This window comes from Schistocerca gregaria, chromosome 2 (assembly GCF_023897955.1).
Source record: "Schistocerca gregaria isolate iqSchGreg1 chromosome 2, iqSchGreg1.2, whole genome shotgun sequence".
NCBI lineage: Eukaryota > Metazoa > Arthropoda > Insecta > Orthoptera > Acrididae > Schistocerca > Schistocerca gregaria.
This window is the reverse complement of record NC_064921.1, coordinates 865521648-865542326: the sequence shown is the minus strand read 5'-3', so window position 1 is coordinate 865542326 and position 20679 is coordinate 865521648. Positions and strand designations below refer to the sequence as shown.

The 20679-nt window shown below is 42.2% G+C and overlaps 1 protein-coding gene across 2 annotated transcripts in view; it reads right to left on the bottom strand.

The window, feature by feature from the left end:
• The window catches only part of LOC126335243 (NAD(P) transhydrogenase, mitochondrial-like), a 219289-nt gene that overhangs the window by 48555 nt on the left and 150055 nt on the right, over window positions 1–20679 (bottom strand). For both annotated transcript variants that reach the window (XM_049998282.1, XM_049998283.1), the window contains exons 8-9: window positions 17570–17987; window positions 5869–6095 (exon numbers count right to left, since the gene is read on the bottom strand). In XM_049998282.1, coding sequence (XP_049854239.1) covers window positions 5869–6095; window positions 17570–17987 — 645 coding nt within the window. The remainder of the gene's footprint in view (window positions 1–5868; window positions 6096–17569; window positions 17988–20679) is intronic.

Below are 20679 nucleotides of genomic sequence, written 5' to 3'. Positions count from 1 at the left end.
CAAACACCACGGTTGCCAAATGATTCAACAGAATCAGATGAACAAGACAGTACACGGTGATCTGACTTTGATTTACCGAGAACCAATAATAACTTTGAAGGATCCCCAGGTCCCCTACCCCCATGAACCATGGACCTTGCCATTGGTGGGGAGGCTTGCGTGCCTCAGAGATACAGATGGCCGTACCGTAGGTGCAACCACAACAGAGGGGTATCTGTTGAGAGGCCAGACAAACATGTGATTTATGAAGAAGGGCAGCAGCCTTTTCAGTAGTTGCAGGGGCAACAGTCTTCATGATTGACTGATCTGGCCTTCCAACACTAACCAAAACGGCCTTGCTGTGCTGCTACTGCGAACGGCTGAAAGCAAGGGGAAACTACGGCCGTAATTTTTCCCGAGGGCATGCAGCTTTACTGTATGGTTAAATGATGATGGCATCCTTTTGGGTAAAATATTCCGGAGGTAAAATAGTCCCCCATTCGGATCTCGGGGCGGCGACTAATCAGGAGGATGTCGTCATCAGGAGAAAGAAAACTGGCATTCTACGGATCGGAGTGTGGAGTGTCAGATCCCTTAATCGGGCAGGTAGGTTAGAAAATTTTAAAAGGGAAATGGATAGGTTGAGGTTAGATATAGTGGGAATTAGTGAAGTTCGGTGGCAGGAGGAACAAGACTTTTGGTCAGGTGAATACAGGGTTATAAATACAAAATCAAATAGGGGTAATGCAGGAGTAGGTTTAATAAAGAATAAAAAAAAATAGGAGTGCGGGTAAGCTACTACCAACAGCATAGTGAACGCATTATTGTGGCCAAGATAGACACGAAGCCCAAGCATACAAAAGTAGTACAAGTTTGTATGCCAACTAGCTCTGCAGATGATGAAGTAGTTGATGAAATGTATGATGAGATAAAAGAAATGATTCAGGTAGTGAAGGGAGACGAAAATTTAATAGTCATGGGTGACTGGAATTCGAGAGTAGCAAAACGGATAGAAGGAAACATAGTGGGTGAATATGGATTGGGGGAGAGAAATGAAAGAGGAAGCCGTCTGGTAGAATTATGCACAGAGCATAAATTAATCATAGCTAACACTTGCTTCAGGAATCATAAAAGAAGGTTGTATACATGGAAGAATTCTGGAGATACTAGAAGGCATAAGATAGATTATATAATGGTAAGACAGAGATTTAGGAACCAGGTTTTAAATTTTAAGACATTTCCAGGGGCAGATATGGACTCTGACCACAATCTGTTGGCTATGAACTGTAGATTAAAGCTGAAGAAACTGCAAAAAGTTGGAAATTTAAGGAGATGGGACCTGGATAAACTGAAAGAACCAGAGGTTGTAGAGAGTTTCAGGGAGAGCATAAGGGAACAATTTGACAGGAATGGGGGAATGAAATACAGTAGAAGAAGAATGGGTAGCTCTGAGGGATGAAGTAGTGAAGGCAGCAGAGGATCAAGTAGGTAAAAAGATGAGGGCTAGTAGAAATCCTTGGGTAACAGAAGAAATATTGAATTTAATTGATGAAAGGAGAAAATATAAAAATGCAGTAAATGAAGCAGGCAAAAAGGAATACAAACGTCTCAAAAATGAGATCGACAGGAAATGCAAAATGGCTAAGCAGGGATGGCTAGAGGACAAATGCAAGGATGTAGAGGCTTATCTCACTAGGCGTAATATAGATACTGCCTACAGGAAAATTAAAGAGACCTTTGGAGAAAAGAGAGCCACTTGTCTGAATATCAAGAGCTCAGGTGAAAACCCAGTTCTAAGCAAAGAAGGGAAAGCAGAAAGGTGGAAGGAGTATATAGAGGGTCTATACAAGGGCAATGTACTTGAGGACAATATTATGGAAATGGAAGAGGATGTAGATGAAGATGAAATGGGAGAGACGATATTGCGTGAAGAGTTTGACAGAGCACTGAAAGACCTGAGTCAAAACAAGGCCCCGGGAGTAGACAACATTCCACTGGAATTACTGACGGCCTTGGGAGAGCCAGTCCTCACAAAACTCGACCATCTGGTGAGCAAGATGTATGAGACAGGTGAAATACCCTCAGACTTCAAGAAGAATATAATAATTCCAACCCCAAAGAAAGCAGGTGTTGACAGATGTGAAAATTACCAAACTATCAGTTTAATAAGCCACAGCTGCAAAATACTAACACATATTCTTTACAGACGAATGGAAAAAGCAGTAGAAGCCGACCTTGGCGAAGATCAGTTTGGATTCCGTAGAAATATTGGAACACGTGAGGCAATACTGACCCTACGACGCATCTTAGAAAATAGATTAAGGAAAGGCAAACCTACATTTCTAGCATTTGTAAACTTAGAGAAAGCTTTTGACAATGTTGACTGGAATACTCTCTTTCAAATTCTGAAGGTGGCAGGGGTAAAACACAGGGAGCAAAAGGCTATTTACAATTTGTACAGAAACCAGAGGGCAGTTATAAGAGTCGAGGGGAATGAAAGGGAGGCAGCGGTTGGGAAGGGAGTGGGACAGGGTTGCAGCCTGTCCCCGATGTTATTCAATCTGTATATTGAGCAAGCAGTGAAGGAAACAAAAGAAAAATTTGGAGTAGGTATTAAAGTCCATGGAGAAGAAATAAAAACATTGAGGTTTGCCGATGACATTGTAATTCTGTCAGAGAGAGCAAAGGTCTTGGAAGAGCAGTTGAATGGAATGGACAGTATCTTGAAAAGAGGATGTAAGATGAACATCAACAAAAGCAAAACGAGGATAATGGAGTGTAGTCGAATTAAGTCAGGCGATGCTGAGGGAATTAAATTAGGAAATGAGACACTTAAAGTAGTGAAGGAGTTTTGCTATTTGGGGAGCAAAATAACTGATGATGGTCGAAGTAGAGAGGATATAAAATGTAGACTGGCAATGGGAAGGAAAGCGTTTCTGAAGAAGAGAAATTTGTTAACATTGATTATTGATTTAAGTGTCAGGAAATCGTTTCTGAAAGTATTTGTATGGAGTGTAGCCATGTATGGAAGTGAAACATGGACAATAAATAGTTTGAACAAGAAGAGAATAGAAGCTTTCGAAATGTGGTGCTACAGAAGAATGCTGAAGATTAGAGGGGTAGATCACATAACTAATGAGGAGGTATTGGACAGAATTGGGGAGGAGAGGAGTTTGTGGCACAACTTTACAAGAAGGAGGGACCGGTTGGTAGGTCATGTTCTGAGGCATCAAGGGATCACAAATTTAGCATTGGAGGGCAGTGTGGAGGGTAAAAATTGTAGAGGGAGACCAAGAGATGAATACACTAAACAGATTCAGAAGGATGTAGGTTGCAGTAAGTACTGGTAGATGAAGAAGCTTGCACAGGATAGAGTAGCATGGAGAGCTGTATCAAACCAGTCTCAGGACCGAAGACAACAACAAGAACAACAACAACTACTACTACTACTACAGCAACAATCCCAGGTCCGGATGTATTTCCCAAAGATACTCAGTGTGTCAAGGATATCATAGGATTATATACTGGTAATGATCTATTTGAATGTATTAGCAATGAATTTTTTCGACTGTGTTGACAGTAATTTACTCTCTGAAATCTGAAGATTGCAGGCATAAAATATGGGGTGTGAAAGGTTATCTACAACTGAACAGAAACCAGATATTGTTGTACGTTAAAGGACATGAAAGGAAAGCTGTTATTAAGAAGGGAGTGAGACAGGGCTGTAGTTTATCACTATGTTATTCAATCTGTATACTGAACAAGTGTGAAGAAAATCAAAAGTTACAAACTTAAGTAAATAAGTCATGTTTGTATTCTAAAGCATACAAGTAGAAGAAAGCAAATATACCATGCACTGTTGTCTGTAACACCTTAAAACAATTAAGTGAGCAAAGACAGTTATTGATGAACAACTGAGTTAGAGATGCCTGCTGTGTTGGAGAGAAAGTGTTCCTGTTACCCTGATGAATGAAACAGTTTGGCATATTTTCTGACTGAGATATTCTTGGACTTTATATACTGCTGTCCAACCTGACAAGTGAGAGCAAGATAGACAAAATGTGACAGAACTGTAGATGACAGGGGCACAATCAGCTGTTGTAGATTGTTACAAATTGTTGCAGTTGATTGACAGGCTGCAGTGCACCAAAATGCTTGCCAATGCAACTCTGGATAATAGCAACTGGAAACAAGGTATGTAACTCAGAATCACCAACTTAGTAGTGGTACAGAAACCACTGCTTTGGACATCTCCCTCTGATCATTAATTTTACAGTGCAAAGAGATGTGGATAGGTGCAGGAACATTGTCATTAAATGTTTCAACTATGAGAAAAAATTCTGGGATCGTGACTTCTGGTGCACATTGACAAATAGTGAGAGCAAGGTACAACTGTATTGAAAACAATGTGATATGATGGCTCCTGCTTTCCTTTTAGGGCACCATTCAAGCAGAAGAAATCATCACTTCCATCCAAGTGCATATAATTTATAATGAAACCGAAAGCTATTTTTTCCACAAACTACAATTACTTGGAAGTCTGATGATAGCCTTGTAAACCAAAAACCAATTAATGCAGCAAATTAACCCTGTAGAGCATGAGCAATATAGTGCTTTTTATTTATTATAACATTATTTCCATTAATAATCCCAGTCTATGAATTAATCAGTATGAAAGCAAATGTCCTTTGGGCCTGTGTTAAGTTAACTGGAATTTAGTTCACATTCAATGTAGTAGCCCACTCGCTAAGAAGCAAAGAAGGTTCATTTTGTAATTAATTATGTCAGACTACGTCACCCATCAGATGCAGACAAATTTATGAGGTACTTATGAAAACTAAGTACAGTTTTGGAAATAAACTCATAAAAACATATTTTCAGACCAAAATGTATTTTTTCAAGAAAGAGCATATCCTAAATTATTTTTCTACATAGTTGCCACCATTGTTCAGACATTTGTTATAGTCGGAAACAAACTTTTCTACACCCTCTCCATAGAAACATGCTGCCAGTCATGACAGCCACTGTTGAACACTTTTTCTGTGTCAATCACAGTCAAAACACCTTACTCCAAAATTACACTTCAAGTTCAAGAACAAGTGGTAGTCAGAGGTACAAGATCAGGGTTGTACAGAGGGTGATTGAACTGCTCCCAACCAAATTGTTGAATAAGATTTTGACTGACACTAGCAGAATGGGGAGGTGCAAAGTTCTCTCAGTGTTTCACAGTATCACACCGCACCGACGGTTTCACTTCGCATAAGCAACTCAACAAACAGAATGCCCTGCCTGTCCCAGAACACAGTGCACATGATTTTCTGAGGTGACAACATTCTTTTGAGCTTTTGTTTTTTGGGGAATCATTAATGCCTCCACTCCATTGATTGTTGTTCACCATAAATCTCTACAAACTGATGATGAATTTCAGTGGGCTTAACATCTTTGTATTCAAAACCATATTATGAAATGCTTTTCACAATCACCGGGCTCAGATATTGTGCTAAACATTCTGAACGATCACTGAAAATGAAAACACAACACAATCTGGCTGTCACGGTATCAGTGGAAAAACAATGAACCTCAGAGGTGAGTGTGAATGTGCAGAACTGTGATGCTAGTGCTGGAGTGTTGGTAGAAGGAAATGGCATTTACTTTCTGGACACACCTTGTAAAACATAGTTTTAATTCCTACAGCATGGAAACAATTTATCTCCCAACATGGATTCCTAATCTACTCATCATCTACCCAGTGATTTCCAGATAGCCTATCAGTTTCAAAAGGGAATTTATACACTCCTATATGCATAAGTAATTACAGATATTTTTATTCAAACTACACTAATTTTCATTTTTATCACTTCCTCACTAGTAATCAACAAAAGTTCTCACCTGCACAGTGTTCTGTGGCATAACCCCACCGCCCATAAGCAGCAAACCTCCCACAGCTGTGATGCCAGAGATGGCATTGGTGACAGACATGAGCGGTGAATGAAGAGCAGGTGTTACTCCCCACACTGTGTGGTAACCCACAATACCAGCAAGGCCAAATGTTGTCATCATGGTAGTAAATGCTGGATTAGGTGAGATCATTCCCAGGCCCATTATGCCACTGAGGCCTAGAAAACAAGTAGAACGTTTAGACCATTAGTCATGACTGACTACGTATATGACAGCCTCAAATATATATATATATATATATATATATATATATATATATATATATATATATATATATATATATATATATATATATATATATATATTTTAAAAACAAAGATTCCAAGACTTACCAAGCGGGAAAGCGCCGGCAGACAGGCACATGAACAAAACACACAAACACACACACAGAATTACGAGCTTTCGCAACTGGCAGTTGCTTCGTCAGGAAAGAGGGAAGGAGAGGGAAAAATGAAAGGATGTGGGTTTTAAGGGAGAGGGTAAGGAGTCATTCCAATCCCGGGAGCGGAAAGACTTCCCTTAGGGGAAAAAAAGGACAGGTGTACACTCGCACACACACACACACACATCCATCCGCACATACACAGACACAAGCAGACATATTTAAAGGCAAAGAGTTAAGGGCAGAGATGTCAGTCGAGGCGGAAGTACAGAGGCAAAGAAGTTGTTGAAAGACAGGTGAGGTATGAGCGGCGGCAACTTGAAATTAGCGGAGGTTGAGGCCTGGCGGATATCGAGAAGAGAGGATATACTGAAGGGCGAGTTCCCATCTCCGGAGTTCGGATAGGTTGGTGTTGGTGGGAAGTATCCAGATAACTCGGACGGTGTAACACTGTGCCAAGATGTGCTGGCCGTGCATCAAGGCATGTTTAGCCACAGGGTGATCCTCATTACCAACAAACACTGTCTGCCTGTGTCCATTCATGCGAATGGACAGTTTGTTGCTGGTCATTCCCACATAGAAAGCATCACAGTGCAGGCAGGTCAGTTGGTAACTCACGTGGGTGCTTTCACATGTGGCTCTCCCTTTGATCGTGTACACGTTCCGGGTTACAGGACTGGAGTAGGTGGTGGTGGGAGGGTGCATAGGACAGGTTTTACACCGGGGGCGGTTGCAAGGGTAGGAGCCAGAGGGTAGGGGAGGTGGTTTGGGGATTTCATAGGGATGAACCAAGAGGTTACGAAGGTTAGGTGGACGGCGGAAAGACACTCTTGGTGGAGTGGGGAGGATTTCATGAAGGATGGATCTCATTTCGGGGCAGGATTTTAGGAAGTCGTATCCCTGCTGGAGAGCCACATTCAAGGTCTGATCCAGTCCCGGGAAGTATTCTGTTACAAGTGGGGCACTTTTGGGGTTCTTCTGTGAGAGGTTCTGGGTTTGAGGGGATGAGGAAGTGGCTCTGGTTATCTGCTTCTGTACCAGGTTGGGAGGGTAGTTGCGGGATGCGAAAGCTGTTTTCAGGTTGTTGGTGTAATGGTCGAGGGATTCAGGACTGGAGCAGATTCGTTTGCCACGAAGGCCTAGGCTGTAGGGAAGGGACCGTTTGATATGGAATGGGTGGCAGCTGTCATAATGGAGGTACTGTTGCTTGTTGGTGGGTTTGATGTGGACGGATGTGTGCAGCTGGCCATTGGACAGATGGAGGTCAACATCTAGGAAAGTGGCATGGGATTTGGAGTAGGACCAGGTGAATCTGATGGAACCAAAGGAGTTGAGGTTGGAGAGGAAATTCTGGAGTTGTTCTTCACTGTGAGTCCAGATCATGAAGATGTCATCAATAAATCTGTACCAAACTTTGGGTTGGCAGGCTTGGGTAACCAAGAAGGCTTCCTCTAAGCGACCCATAAATAGGTTGGCATACGAGGGGGCCATCCTGGTACCCATGGCTGTTCCCTTTAATTGTTGGTATGTCTGGCCTTCAAAAGTGAAGAAGTTGTGGGTCAGGATGAAGCTGGCTAAGGTGACGAGGAAAGAGGTTTTAGGTAGGGTGGCAGGTGATCGGCGTGAAAGGAAGTGCTCCATTGCAGCGAGGCCCTGGACGTGCGGGATATTTGTGTATAGGGAAGTGGCATCAATGGTTACCAGGATGGTTTCTGGGGGTAACAGACTGGGTACGGATTCCAGGCGTTCGAGAAAGTGGTTGGTGTCTTTGATGAAGGATGGGAGACTGCATGTAATGGGTTGAAGGTGTTGATCTACGTAGGCAGAGATACGTTCTGTGGGGGCTTGGTAACCAGCTACAATGGGGCGGCCAGGATGTTTGGGTTTGTGAATTTTAGGAAGTAGGTAGAAGGTAGGAGTGCGAGGTGACGGTGGGGTGAGGAGTTTGATGGAGTCAGGTGAAAGGTTTTGTAGGGGGCCTAAGGTTCTGAGGATTCCTTGAAGCTCCGCCTGGACATCAGGAATGGGATTACTTCGGCAAACTTTGTATGTAGAGTTGTCTGAAAGCTGACGCAGTCCCTCAGCCACATACTCCCGACGATCAAGTACCACAGTCGTGGAACCCTTGTCAGCCGGAAGAATGTGATGGATCGGTCAGCTTTCAGATCACGGATAGCCTGGGATTCGGCTGTGGTGATGTTGGGAGTAGGATTAAGGTTTTTCAAGAAAGATTGAGAGGCAAGGCTGGAAGTGAGAAATTCCTGGAAGGTTTGGAGAGGGTGATTTTGAGGAAGAGGAGGTGGGTCCCGCTGTGATGGAGGACGGAACTGTTGCAGGCAGGGTTCAATTTGGATAGTGTCTTGGGGAGTTGGATCATTAGGAGTGGGATCAGGATTGTTTTTCTTCGTGGCAAAGTGATATTTCCAGCAGAGACTACGAGTGTAGGACAGTAAATCCTTGACAAGGGCAGTTTGGTTGAACCTGGGAGTGGGGCTGAAGGTGAGGCCTTTGGATAGGACAGAGGTTTTGGATTGGGAGAGGGGTTTGGAGGAAAGGTTAACTACTGAATTGGGGTGTTGTGGTTCCAGATTGTGTTGACTAGAATTTTGAGGTGTTGGGGGGAGTGGAGCTGGAAGTGGGAGATTGAGTAGATGGGAGAGACTGGGTCTGTGTGCAATGAGAGGAGGTTGAGGTTTGTTGGAAAGGTTGTGGAGGGTGAGTGAGTTGCCTTTCCGGAGGTGGGAAACTAGGAGATTGGATAGTTTTTTGAGGTGGAGGGTGGCATGTTGTTCTAATTTGCGGTTGGCCTGTAGGAGGATGCTATGTACAGCCAGTGTGGATGTGGGAGAGGAAAGATTGAGGACTTTGATTTGGGATAGGAGTTGACGGGTGTGTTCATTGGCCGAGTCGATGTATAGGTGAAGGATTAGGCGGGTGAGGGCTATATCTTCATGATCTGGACTCACAGTGAAGAACAACTCCAGAATTTCCTCTCCAACCTCAACTCCTTTGGTTCCATCAGATTCACCTGGTCCTACTCCAAATCCCATGCCACTTTCCTAGATGTTGACCTCCATCTGTCCAATGGCCAGCTGCACACATCCGTCCACATCAAACCCACCAACAAGCAACAGTACCTCCATTATGACAGCTGCCACCCATTCCATATCAAACGGTCCCTTCCCTACAGCCTAGGCCTTCGTGGCAAACGAATCTGCTCCAGTCCTGAATCCCTCGACCATTACACCAACAACCTGAAAACAGCTTTCGCATCCCGCAACTACCCTCCCAACCTGGTACAGAAGCAGATAACCAGAGCCACTTCCTCATCCCCTCAAACCCAGAACCTCTCACAGAAGAACCCCAAAAGTGCCCCACTTGTAACAGAATACTTCCCGGGACTGGATCAGACCTTGAATGTGGCTCTCCAGCAGGGATACGACTTCCTAAAATCCTGCCCCGAAATGAGATCCATCCTTCATGAAATCCTCCCCACTCCACCAAGAGTGTCTTTCCGCCGTCCACCTAACCTTCGTAACCTCTTGGTTCATCCCTATGAAATCCCCAAACCACCTCCCCTACCCTCTGGCTCCTACCCTTGCAACCGCCCCCGGTGTAAAACCTGTCCTATGCACCCTCCCACCACCACCTACTCCAGTCCTGTAACCCGGAACGTGTACACGATCAAAGGGAGAGCCACATGTGAAAGCACCCACGTGATTTACCAACTGACCTGCCTGCACTGTGATGCTTTCTATGTGGGAATGACCAGCAACAAACTGTCCATTCGCATGAATGGACACAGGCAGACAGTGTTTGTTGGTAATGAGGATCACCCTGTGGCTAAACATGCCTTGATGCATGGCCAGCACATCTTGGCACAGTGTTACACCGTCCGAGTTATCTGGATACTTCCCACCAACACCAACCTATCCGAACTCCGGAGATGGAAACTCGCCCTTCAGTATATCCTCTCTTCTCGATATCCGCCAGGCCTCAACCTCCGCTAATTTCAAGTTGCCGCCGCTCATACCTCACCTGTCTTTCAACAACTTCTTTGCCTCTGTACTTCCGCCTCGACTGACATCTCTGCCCTTAACTCTTTGCCTTTAAATATGTCTGCTTGTGTCTGTGTATGTGCGGATGGATATGTGTGTGTGTGTGTGCGAGTGTACACCTGACCTTTTTTTCCCCTAAGGGAAGTCTTTCCGCTACCGGGATTGGAATGACTCCTTACCCTCTCCCTTAAAACCCACATCCTTTCATTTTTCCCTCTCCTTCCCTCTTTCCTGACGAAGCAACTGCCAGTTGCGAAAGCTCGTAATTCTGTGTGTGTGTTTGTGTGTTTTGTTCATGTGCCTGTCTGCCGGCGCTTTCCCGCTTGGTAAGTCTTGGAATCTTTGTTTTTAAGATATTTTTCCCATGTGGAAGTTTCTTTCTGTTTTATATATATATATATATATATATATAAGACTTACCAAGCGGGAAAGCGCCGGCAGACAGGCACATGAACAAAACACACACACAGAATTACGAGCTTTCGCAACTGGCAGTTGCTTTGTCAGGAAAGAGGGAAGGAGAGGGAAAAATGAAAGGATGTGGGTTTTAAGGGAGAGGGTAAGGAGTCATTCCAATCCCGGGAGCGGAAAGACTTCCCTTAGGGAAAAAAAGGACAGGTGTACACTCGCAGACATATGTCTGCTTTTGTCTGTGTCTGTGCGGATGGATGTGTGTGTGTGTGTGTGTGTGTGTGTGTGTGTGTGTGTGTGTGTGTGTGCACGCGAGTGTACACCTGTCCTTTTTTTCCCTAAGGGAAGTCTTTCCGCTCCCGGGATTGGAATGACTCCTTACCCTCTCCCTTAAAACCCACATCCTTTCATTTTTCCCTCTCCTTCCCTCTTTCCTGACGAAGCAACTGCCAGTTGCGAAAGCTCGTAATTCTGTGTGTGTGTTTGTGTGTTTTGTTCATGTGCCTGTCTGCCGGCGCTTTCCCGCTTGGAATCTTTGTTTTTAATATATATATATATATATAAAACAGAACAAAACCAGCCTAGGCCTTCGTGGCAAACGAATCTGCTCCAGTCCTGAATCCCTCGACCATTACACCAACAACCTGAAAACAGCTTTCGCATCCCGCAACTACCCTCCCAACCTGGTACAGAAGCAGATAACCAGAGCCACTTCCTCATCCCCTCAAACCCAGAACCTCTCACAGAAGAACCCCAAAAGTGCCCCACTTGTAACAGAATACTTCCCGGGACTGGATCAGACCTTGAATGTGGCTCTCCAGCAGGGATACGACTTCCTAAAATCCTGCCCCGAAATGAGATCCATCCTTCATGAAATCCTCCCCACTCCACCAAGAGTGTCTTTCCGCCGTCCACCTAACCTTCGTAACCTCTTGGTTCATCCCTATGAAATCCCCAAACCACCTCCCCTACCCTCTGGCTCCTACCCTTGCAACCGCCCCCGGTGTAAAACCTGTCCTATGCACCCTCCCACCACCACCTACTCCAGTCCTGTAACCCGGAACGTGTACACGATCAAAGGGAGAGCCACATGTGAAAGCACCCACGTGATTTACCAACTGACCTGCCTGCACTGTGATGCTTTCTATGTGGGAATGACCAGCAACAAACTGTCCATTCGCATGAATGGACACAGGCAGACAGTGTTTGTTGGTAATGAGGATCACCCTGTGGCTAAACATGCCTTGATGCACGGCCAGCACATCTTGGCACAGTGTTACACCGTCCGAGTTATCTGGATACTTCCCACCAACACCAACCTATCCGAACTCCGGAGATGGGAACTCGCCCTTCAGTATATCCTCTCTTCTCGATATCCGCCAGGCCTCAACCTCCGCTAATTTCAAGTTGCCGCCGCTCATACCTCACCTGTCTTTCAACAACTTCTTTGCCTCTGTACTTCCGCCTCGACTGACATCTCTGCCCTTAACTCTTTGCCTTTAAATATGTCTGCTTGTGTCTGTGTATGTGCGGATGGATATGTGTGTGTGTGTGCGCGAGTGTACACCTGTCCTTTTTTTCCCCTAAGGGAAGTCTTTCCGCTCCCGGAATTGGAATGACTCCTTACCCTCTCCCTTAAAACCCACATCCTTTCATTTTTCCCTCTCCTTCCCTCTTTCCTGACGAAGCAACTGCCAGTTGCGAAAGCTCGTAATTCTGTGTGTGTGTTTGTGTGTTTTGTTCATGTGCCTGTCTGCCGGCGCTTTCCCGCTTGGTAAGTCTTGGAATCTTTGTTTTTAATATATATATATATATATATATATATATTTTTCCTAATGATTCAAGCAGCAGGAGTACTATTTTGAAGCCACAATGTAAACTACTTACCGATGATTATTCTTAACTTACAAATCAAGAATATTAATGACAGAAGGTACAGTTTACATGTAGTGGCCCATGCTTCTCAAACTAAAGCTACTTTTTTACATCATACAATAATATATTGTTTTATAATAACAAACTCTACATGACAAGATGTTTGTTTCATTGTATAATACAAATTATAAGAAGAGGCAGTGGTTTTACTTATAAGTGCTGTCATGAAAAATAGAAGTACATTTCAAAGTTGCCATGAGCTAAAACTGTCGGTCTAGCAATCAATTGCAGTAAAACTTCCAACTGGTGGAAGAGGAACAAGAATATACATTCACAGTAGGAAACAACACAAAAATTTGTATGATGAACATGTGGTAAGAATTATTTGTGGAAATATACCGAGTACACATTAAATGAAAAGCTAAGAAGCAAATTTTAAGAAATTTGCCTAATACTAGAAATATCAGCTGTGCTGGATACAGTTTGTTCACTGGTAGCTTACAGTTTGTCTTGCAGAGTTCTTGGAATGATAACAATTGGTTTCATTTACAAACACAGAATGTTTCACAGGCAGAAAATTGGTTGTGCTGAATTGGGGCATATAGTTCACCAATGTAAAAGGCATGCACAACATGTCACCTGCAGGCAACACATCTTCAGGAACTACACACAAAAATTCCCAAATGAAAACAACACCAGGTTGTTTTTGTGGGTAACTCTGAAAGCTGCCTCTGCAATGAACAGCACAAAGTTCCACTACGGTGGCACTTGTCTCATCACTAGGAGGCACAGCGAACAAAGCACTACTTCTTCCACCATGTCATATGTCAGCAAATAGGCCATGCCAGATTCATCTGTCCATGCAGCTCTTAGACAGCTGTCCTCCCACGGAGAATCGAGTTCTCACAAAATTCCAGCCGTTGGAACATCATGCCTCCAAGAGCCACGATGAGCCACCAACCTCCAGCTATGAGCCTCAGTATCTCAGACTCTGGGGCATTCACTGGTGTTTACTGACTTCAGTGATAGTGGTTAAGGGGAGCTGCCATCATAATGGTCCACTTGAACTTAGAGCTTGAGACGAAGCAAGTTGGGATATATTTTAATTTTCCCCTTTGTTTTGCCATCTGCCTCCTTAAAATTTATTTTTTCGTTTTTGACTAATTACCAATAACATACATGAATATAATCTGAGTTTTCATAAAAGAGAAAGGTTGACCTTCAAATTTAATGAATATAACACCAGATCTAATTATGTGCTTAGTTTTATGTATGTAATTAATTTTCTAATTTATTTTGACTATTCCTAGTTGGTATCTTTTGTTATAGGGTGAAACCAGTAACTGTTTCATTACTTAAATTCTATTATTGATGTATAAACAAATATAAATTCTGTACTAATTATAAACATTTGGAGGAAAAATAATAGCATTCTTAAAGTACTTATTTGACTATTTGAAAACATGTTAGCAAAACCAGTCCTTAATTAATTCCAAAGTAATTAAAATTTTGTCAAAAGTATTGTTTGCATAATAATATTTCTTAATTTCATGATTTAAACAAAGAATTCGGCCTAATTCTTGTAGTAGCAGAAACTGTTAACAAGAACCAGTTTTTTGATGTATTCAGTTATTTCAGTGAGATACGTTTTAATTGTAATTTCTGCAATTTTAACTTCAAACAATGTGTAGTTTCAGTACCTATTGTGAGGATATATAAGGACCCAAATTTTAGTCCCGAGACAGTCAGTCCACGGCTGAGTTTCAGATGAGGAACCTGCATTGGTTGGATCAATAACAATTCATTGGTGAAATAAGTGTAACACAATTAGGCCATGTGTTAAAAAATGACAGTGTCTGTTCCATAAGTATCTGGTTATTCTTCAAGAACTGTGGGGTTAGGTTTTTACTGCTCATAGATGTTCAACAGTAAACTATTGTAGCAGTATGTGGATGTTTGCCTGCAAACTATTAATGAGGCTTATCTAAAGTTAAACAATAGTGCAGTGGCCATATTAAATGTGTATATGGGGGGTTGTGAACTGTGAAAGTGAACAGCTGTGAAACAAAAATGTGCACCTGTCGGCTGCATCATTTAAAGTAGTCCGTGTTTGACTTCCACTCCCCATTTTTCAGCCAGTATAGCAAAAGCAAAAGTGTATGTCAACACACCCACCCACAAGAAAGAGAGAGAGAGAGAGAGAGAGAGAGAGAGAGAGAGAGAGAGAGAGAGAGAGAGTGTTGGCAAACCATATCACAAGCTGTACTATTTACACTCAGTAGTTGTGGTCTGCACCAGAGGTATTTATTTCAAGATTTTGTATCTTTGTCACAAACTCTAACAGAAAATTATATAGTATCCAGTACTGATCGCAAAGATAAAGTCTTTGCATTCAATTTATAAGTTTATTACGCATTTTGCAATATTAGGGGACTGCAGTAATAAATCATTTCTTTTAAGCTTGTAGAATTGCAGTGTCTCTGGTTTTAGATTTACCTGGATAGTTCTTCCTATTTAAGGTCAATGTAATAATGATTAAAAGCAAAAAAATTCTCCAGCAAAGACAACACATACCCAAGACCAAAGAACAATACAACAGAGGTAATGCTAGTGCACTGACATTCAGCTAGTTGGTTGGCTGGTTGGGAGAGGGGACCAAACAGTGACATCATTGGACCCAGTGGTTTAGAGACAGATGCGGTAGGGAGTCAGCTGTGCCATTTCAAAGGAACCAACCCAGAATTTGCCTGAAGTGATTTAGGGAAATCACAGTAAACCTAAATCAAGATGGCCAGACACAGCTTTGAGCCGTTATCCTCCTGAGTGCAAGAACAGTATGCTAGCTACTGCGTCACCTCGCTCACTACTGACATTAAGTCACTGGAAGATAACAATGTCATTTCCATGGCTTTGACTTCTTTAGTGAAAGAAACAGAGAAAGAAACCATCATCATCATTTCCTGGATCAAACACATAAAAGAAGCAACAATGGTGAATCCACTCTTGAATCATAGTTCAGTTTCTCAACCATTGTGAAATCTCACTAGCCGTGCAGAAATGTTGACTGAAGAAAATGTATAAACTGAACAATATGATGCCTGCAGTTGAAACACTTAGAGATGCAGAAGCATTCATTGGTAACAATGAATTATGTGAATACCTGATCATCAACAGGTTATAATGAGTGTATTATAATCAAACAATGTTAAATGAATTATTACTCTGTTTGGAATTAAGGCACAAAATAACTACAGTAACATTTATAACAGATGGGGCCATACAGTTGCTAGATAAAATGCAGTAACAACTAAATCAGGGCCAAATAAACTCATTACTACCCTTCACGAACATTATAAATATGATTTAAGAACTGCCGGTTCTCTGCAGAATGGCTGCTACCTGATGACACCTATCATATAGACCGATACATCCAAGAAAGATTCTAGTTTGGTGGTATGATGATGGTTTCACTCACTTTTCATTAGTCAGAGCTTGTAAAATATTTGCTGAGGAGCTCTTGTTTGAAGAAATGTACCAGAATGTCTAGTTAAATGAGCAGAGTTCAGCAACAAAAACTGTATTTTAGTCGAAACTTCCTGGCAGATTAAAACTGTGTGCCCGACCGAGACTCGAACTCGGGACCTTTGCCTTTCGCGGGCAAGTGCTCTACCAACTGAGCTACCGAAGCACGACTCACGTCCGGTACTCACAGCTTTACTTCTGCCAGCTGTGAGTACCGGACGTGAGTCGTGCTTCGGTAGCTCAGTTGGTAGAGCACTTGCCCGCGAAAGGCAAAGGTCCCGAGTTCGAGTCTCGGTCGGGCACACAGTTTTAATCTGCCAGGAAGTTTCATATCAGCCCACACTCCGCTGCAGAGTGAAAATCTCATTCTGTATTTTAGTCCATCATACATTCCAAGAATAAAATGAAAATAACTTTTTTCAGATCATCTTTTGAGGAAGCGCATTGTTTAAATTTTTGACTCAAGAGGTAGGGTTCAAATGGCCTAAAGCCACCTTCCTTTACGTTTCGCTTTTCTAAACCACGCGAGGTGAATACTTGGCTCATCTCTGGAGAGGTTTCTTAAACAAAGCTACAGCCAGTATCATTGACTGCCTTTGTACAGTTCAAATGTGCAACAACTGATTGACTTAATGTTAAGCACTAATCATCTTCATTTTATATGTCTCATGCCCACCAAGTCAAACTGGCAACCCTTTGTAGTACACAAGTCTTTTTTATAGGGGAGAAACATTGACTAAAAGGCTTTTGAGGTGTTTCCTCATTCAGCCACCCTCCTACAACCAATCACTTGAGCATCTCACAGATGTAAAATTGGTATGTAATACCTATGTACCGATACTTTACATATTACACCATTAGCTGAATACCTGTGCTTCACTTTACTATCTGTGCTCACTATCAGTCTACTGACATGCTTGTGCAGTTTTCACATACAGCAACAGCTCGATACCATCATCCAGTTATGGTGGATTAATTTTCCAAAATATATTTGTGGAAATTACGTCTCTATTAAATACTGTATATACTTTTTTTCTACAAAATTTTAATACCTTTAAGGACGTGAACTTTGAAAAATCCTTTCAGGTTGTGTAGGAAAGGTTCCATCCAAATGTCATGCTTCTAAGACCAACACGGAATACACACTCATATGTCAGTCAGTTAGCCAGATTCATACAAAATGAAAGCTGAATACGTACAAAACAAAGAACTGTATTTGGGCCACTTTTAACACACTGACCTCATCAGTACCCTGCATGCAGGAATGTTCACCAACTAAATATGAAGAGCTACCTTAACCTTCCCTAAGACCAATGCTTTTCAGAGGATGAAGATTGAATTCTTAAAACATTTTGTAACCTTGCAGTTATGAATGCTGACTTACCTCCAGTATACATAGCTGCATCCTTGAAGGTATTGAGAAAATAATTTGGCTCTGGCTTGGCAACTTCCTGAACAGCAGCTTTGGCTTTGGCAGCTGGTGCGGCAGCTGGCTGTTGAGGAGGAGGGGGTGGCCAAAGGAGTTTCCCTTCATGCAAAACTGCACTTCCTCTAACTACTTCATCCTCCATGTTTATATCAAAATTGTCCTTTGTGCCCATAGAGAGTAGGAACTTAGAAACATTATTGGCGTAAAGTGTTGAGCTTTGAGTAGGTAGTCTGCTGGGTAAATCAGTAAGCCCCACGTGGACTATATCCTTATACGTGTAAACCTCCCCTGGACGTGTTGTTTCAACATTGCCACCAGCTTCAGCAGCAAGGTCCACTATAACACTGCCAGGTTTCATGGCTTCTACATGTTCCTGAAACAGTTAAGATATATATTTACTGTATGTGTGGCATACAAACTGTAATAATTACTAACAGCAAATGATATGGGCAAATATATTCCTCCATGATTAACAGTTTTGAGAAAGTTGTAACTAATCATGTACAGAACTTACAATATGTAATAAGCAGAAGGGGAAACAATATTAGTAACAGATATTGATAGGTAGTTCGCATGCTCAAGTAGTGAAAACCATTTTTTCTGTTTTATCCTGTTATGCAAAGAGGATAATCTGTAAGTAGCATCTTTTTGATGCTACAGGAATATTATTTTAGCACAGAAAGTTTAAAAATTTTGTTTGCTTAAACAGCCAATTACACAAATTTCAGAACTAATTTTCATATTAAACCTGTTCTAGCTTAGTGACACCTGGTACATACAATAAATAAAAATACTTGAAAGTCAAACAACAACAACAGAGCTGAAACCATGTCTCTGACCTTTAATTTTTATTTCATAGTCCGGTGTATTTCATTGTTTTGTTTGAATGCTAAATTGCTTCTTTGAGGCTTACTGATTTTATGCACTTCTCTGGCCTTTAATTTTTATTTCACAGTCCGGTGTATTTCCTTGCATAAAAGCAGTAAGCCTCAAAAGAAGCAGTTTAACAGTCAAACAAAAGAATGAAATACACTGGACTATGAAATAAAAATTAAAGGTCAGAGACATGGTTTCAGCTCAGCTGTTGTTGTTTGACTTTCAAGTATTTTTATTTACTGTATTTTACAGGTTTGGGCAATTTTGGGATTACAGATTATATTTCTCACAATCTTTCAGCTACACTTCTCACAGCCTGCTTTGCATCCGAATTATGCAAAACAGTACATTTACATTCTAAGATACGGTCTTGATAATTAGTTAGTCTTTTACAAGAAATTCCTGATTTGGTTCACATAGCTTGTTTTTAATTTCATTTACTTTTATTGCCATCATTCTAATGTCTGCGTGCGTGCGCAAGAGCTGGGGAAGGGCGGGGGGGGGGCGGGGGGGGGGCGGGGGGGGGGGGAATATATCAGTCACCTTGCTCATCTGATGCAGGCCAACATGACTTTCCCACCTGTGCAAACCTCTTCACTTTAGGGTAGCACTTCGTAACATACCACAGTTTGAGCTTGTAGGAACTTGGCTACAGATGTGTGCAATGAAATACTACATGGAGTCATACATTAGAGTTGACTACTTTATTTACGTAATATATGTACACTGTTGTTGAACAAACATCCCACTGTAACATATGCCAAAGTCCAGACTAAACAACCAGAGATTACCTACTCAGCGCCACTCGATGGCCAAAGATGTCATGCTGGGGATTCTTGCGGGTCAAGTGGCTGCAGACCCCCCCCCCCCCCCCCTGCCCTACGGAGGAGTACAATATGAGAGGAGAGAAGAGAGCTGAAATTTTGCTGTGATCATCTTCATGTAGGTATGAATGACCACACACATCAGGGCTGGCTGCAAGGCAGGGGGCACGTGGACCGTGGAGACACATATGTGCGAGACCGGCTGTGCTGTAAGCTTCGTTAGTATGAAGTGTAACCGAATTGTTTCTTACAGTGATTGTGCATTGATTGTAGGGTATGAATCATCAGTGTGAGAATTCGTAACTGTGATAGGGATGGCAGATCGCATGCCATACACTGCAGTTGTCATACGTTATGAGAGACGGTTGCTTGAAACAAGCAAATTACATGCCATGAGTTGGTCACTTAGCTGTTGCAGTCATTGAGGAGGGACACAGATACTATGGAGATGGCTTCTGGTGTATAACAAGTTGTCCACCAGATGCTGGTAAAACCATGGTATGATGTCATTGAGGGTGTTTCATATCTGGTAAGTGGGCGTCTTAGGTAACACATCAAAGTAACAAATTGTTTTCAAAAATTATATGAAGTGAAATTTATTTTCTGTTTAGTGGAATAACGTAAAGCGTTTATTACTGTGAACATCCAAGACGTATGAAGTTTCAAGTTATTGTGGAGATCTGAAATAAATGAATGGATGTACACATCATAAGAACATAGTGTCCTTTTCCAAATAATAAACTTGGATATACTTCCTAGACATATTTACAAAGAGCTATATTTTGATGAGAATTTATAAACACATGAGTACTAAAATTATATTTTGTACCATTTCTCTCTCACGATATTAAGTGCATTACACTAGCAATACAGGGTGTCCCAAAAAGAGTGGCCCAATTTTAACTTGTAATAATATTGAGGCAAATGTCACTAAGTAACTTAAACAGTGCTAGATGTAAACGGCATGGTCTGGAGTTTCAGAAAAAATCTGCTAGATTTCGCTACGAGCACTGACCTGGAGCGTGCAGCCAATCTTGCGCAATATGGCGTCCGCGCAACAGAAGGCGTACTCTTATTGAATTTAGTCACACTAAATCAGTGATCGCAGTTCAGCAGGTGTTTCATATTCGATTTTCTGCTAAACCACCATCACCAAAGAACATTCAACGGTGGCATAAACAGTCTGAAGAAACAGGGTGCCTCTGTAAAGGCAAAAGTCCTGGCCAGCCACGCGTTCCTGACCAAACAGTGGAACAAATCCAACGAGCATTTCAATGGAGCCCCCACAAGTCTATGCGTCATGCTAGCTGAGAACTTGCACTACTGCACATGACAGTATGGCATGTGTTACGGCATCGTTTAGCC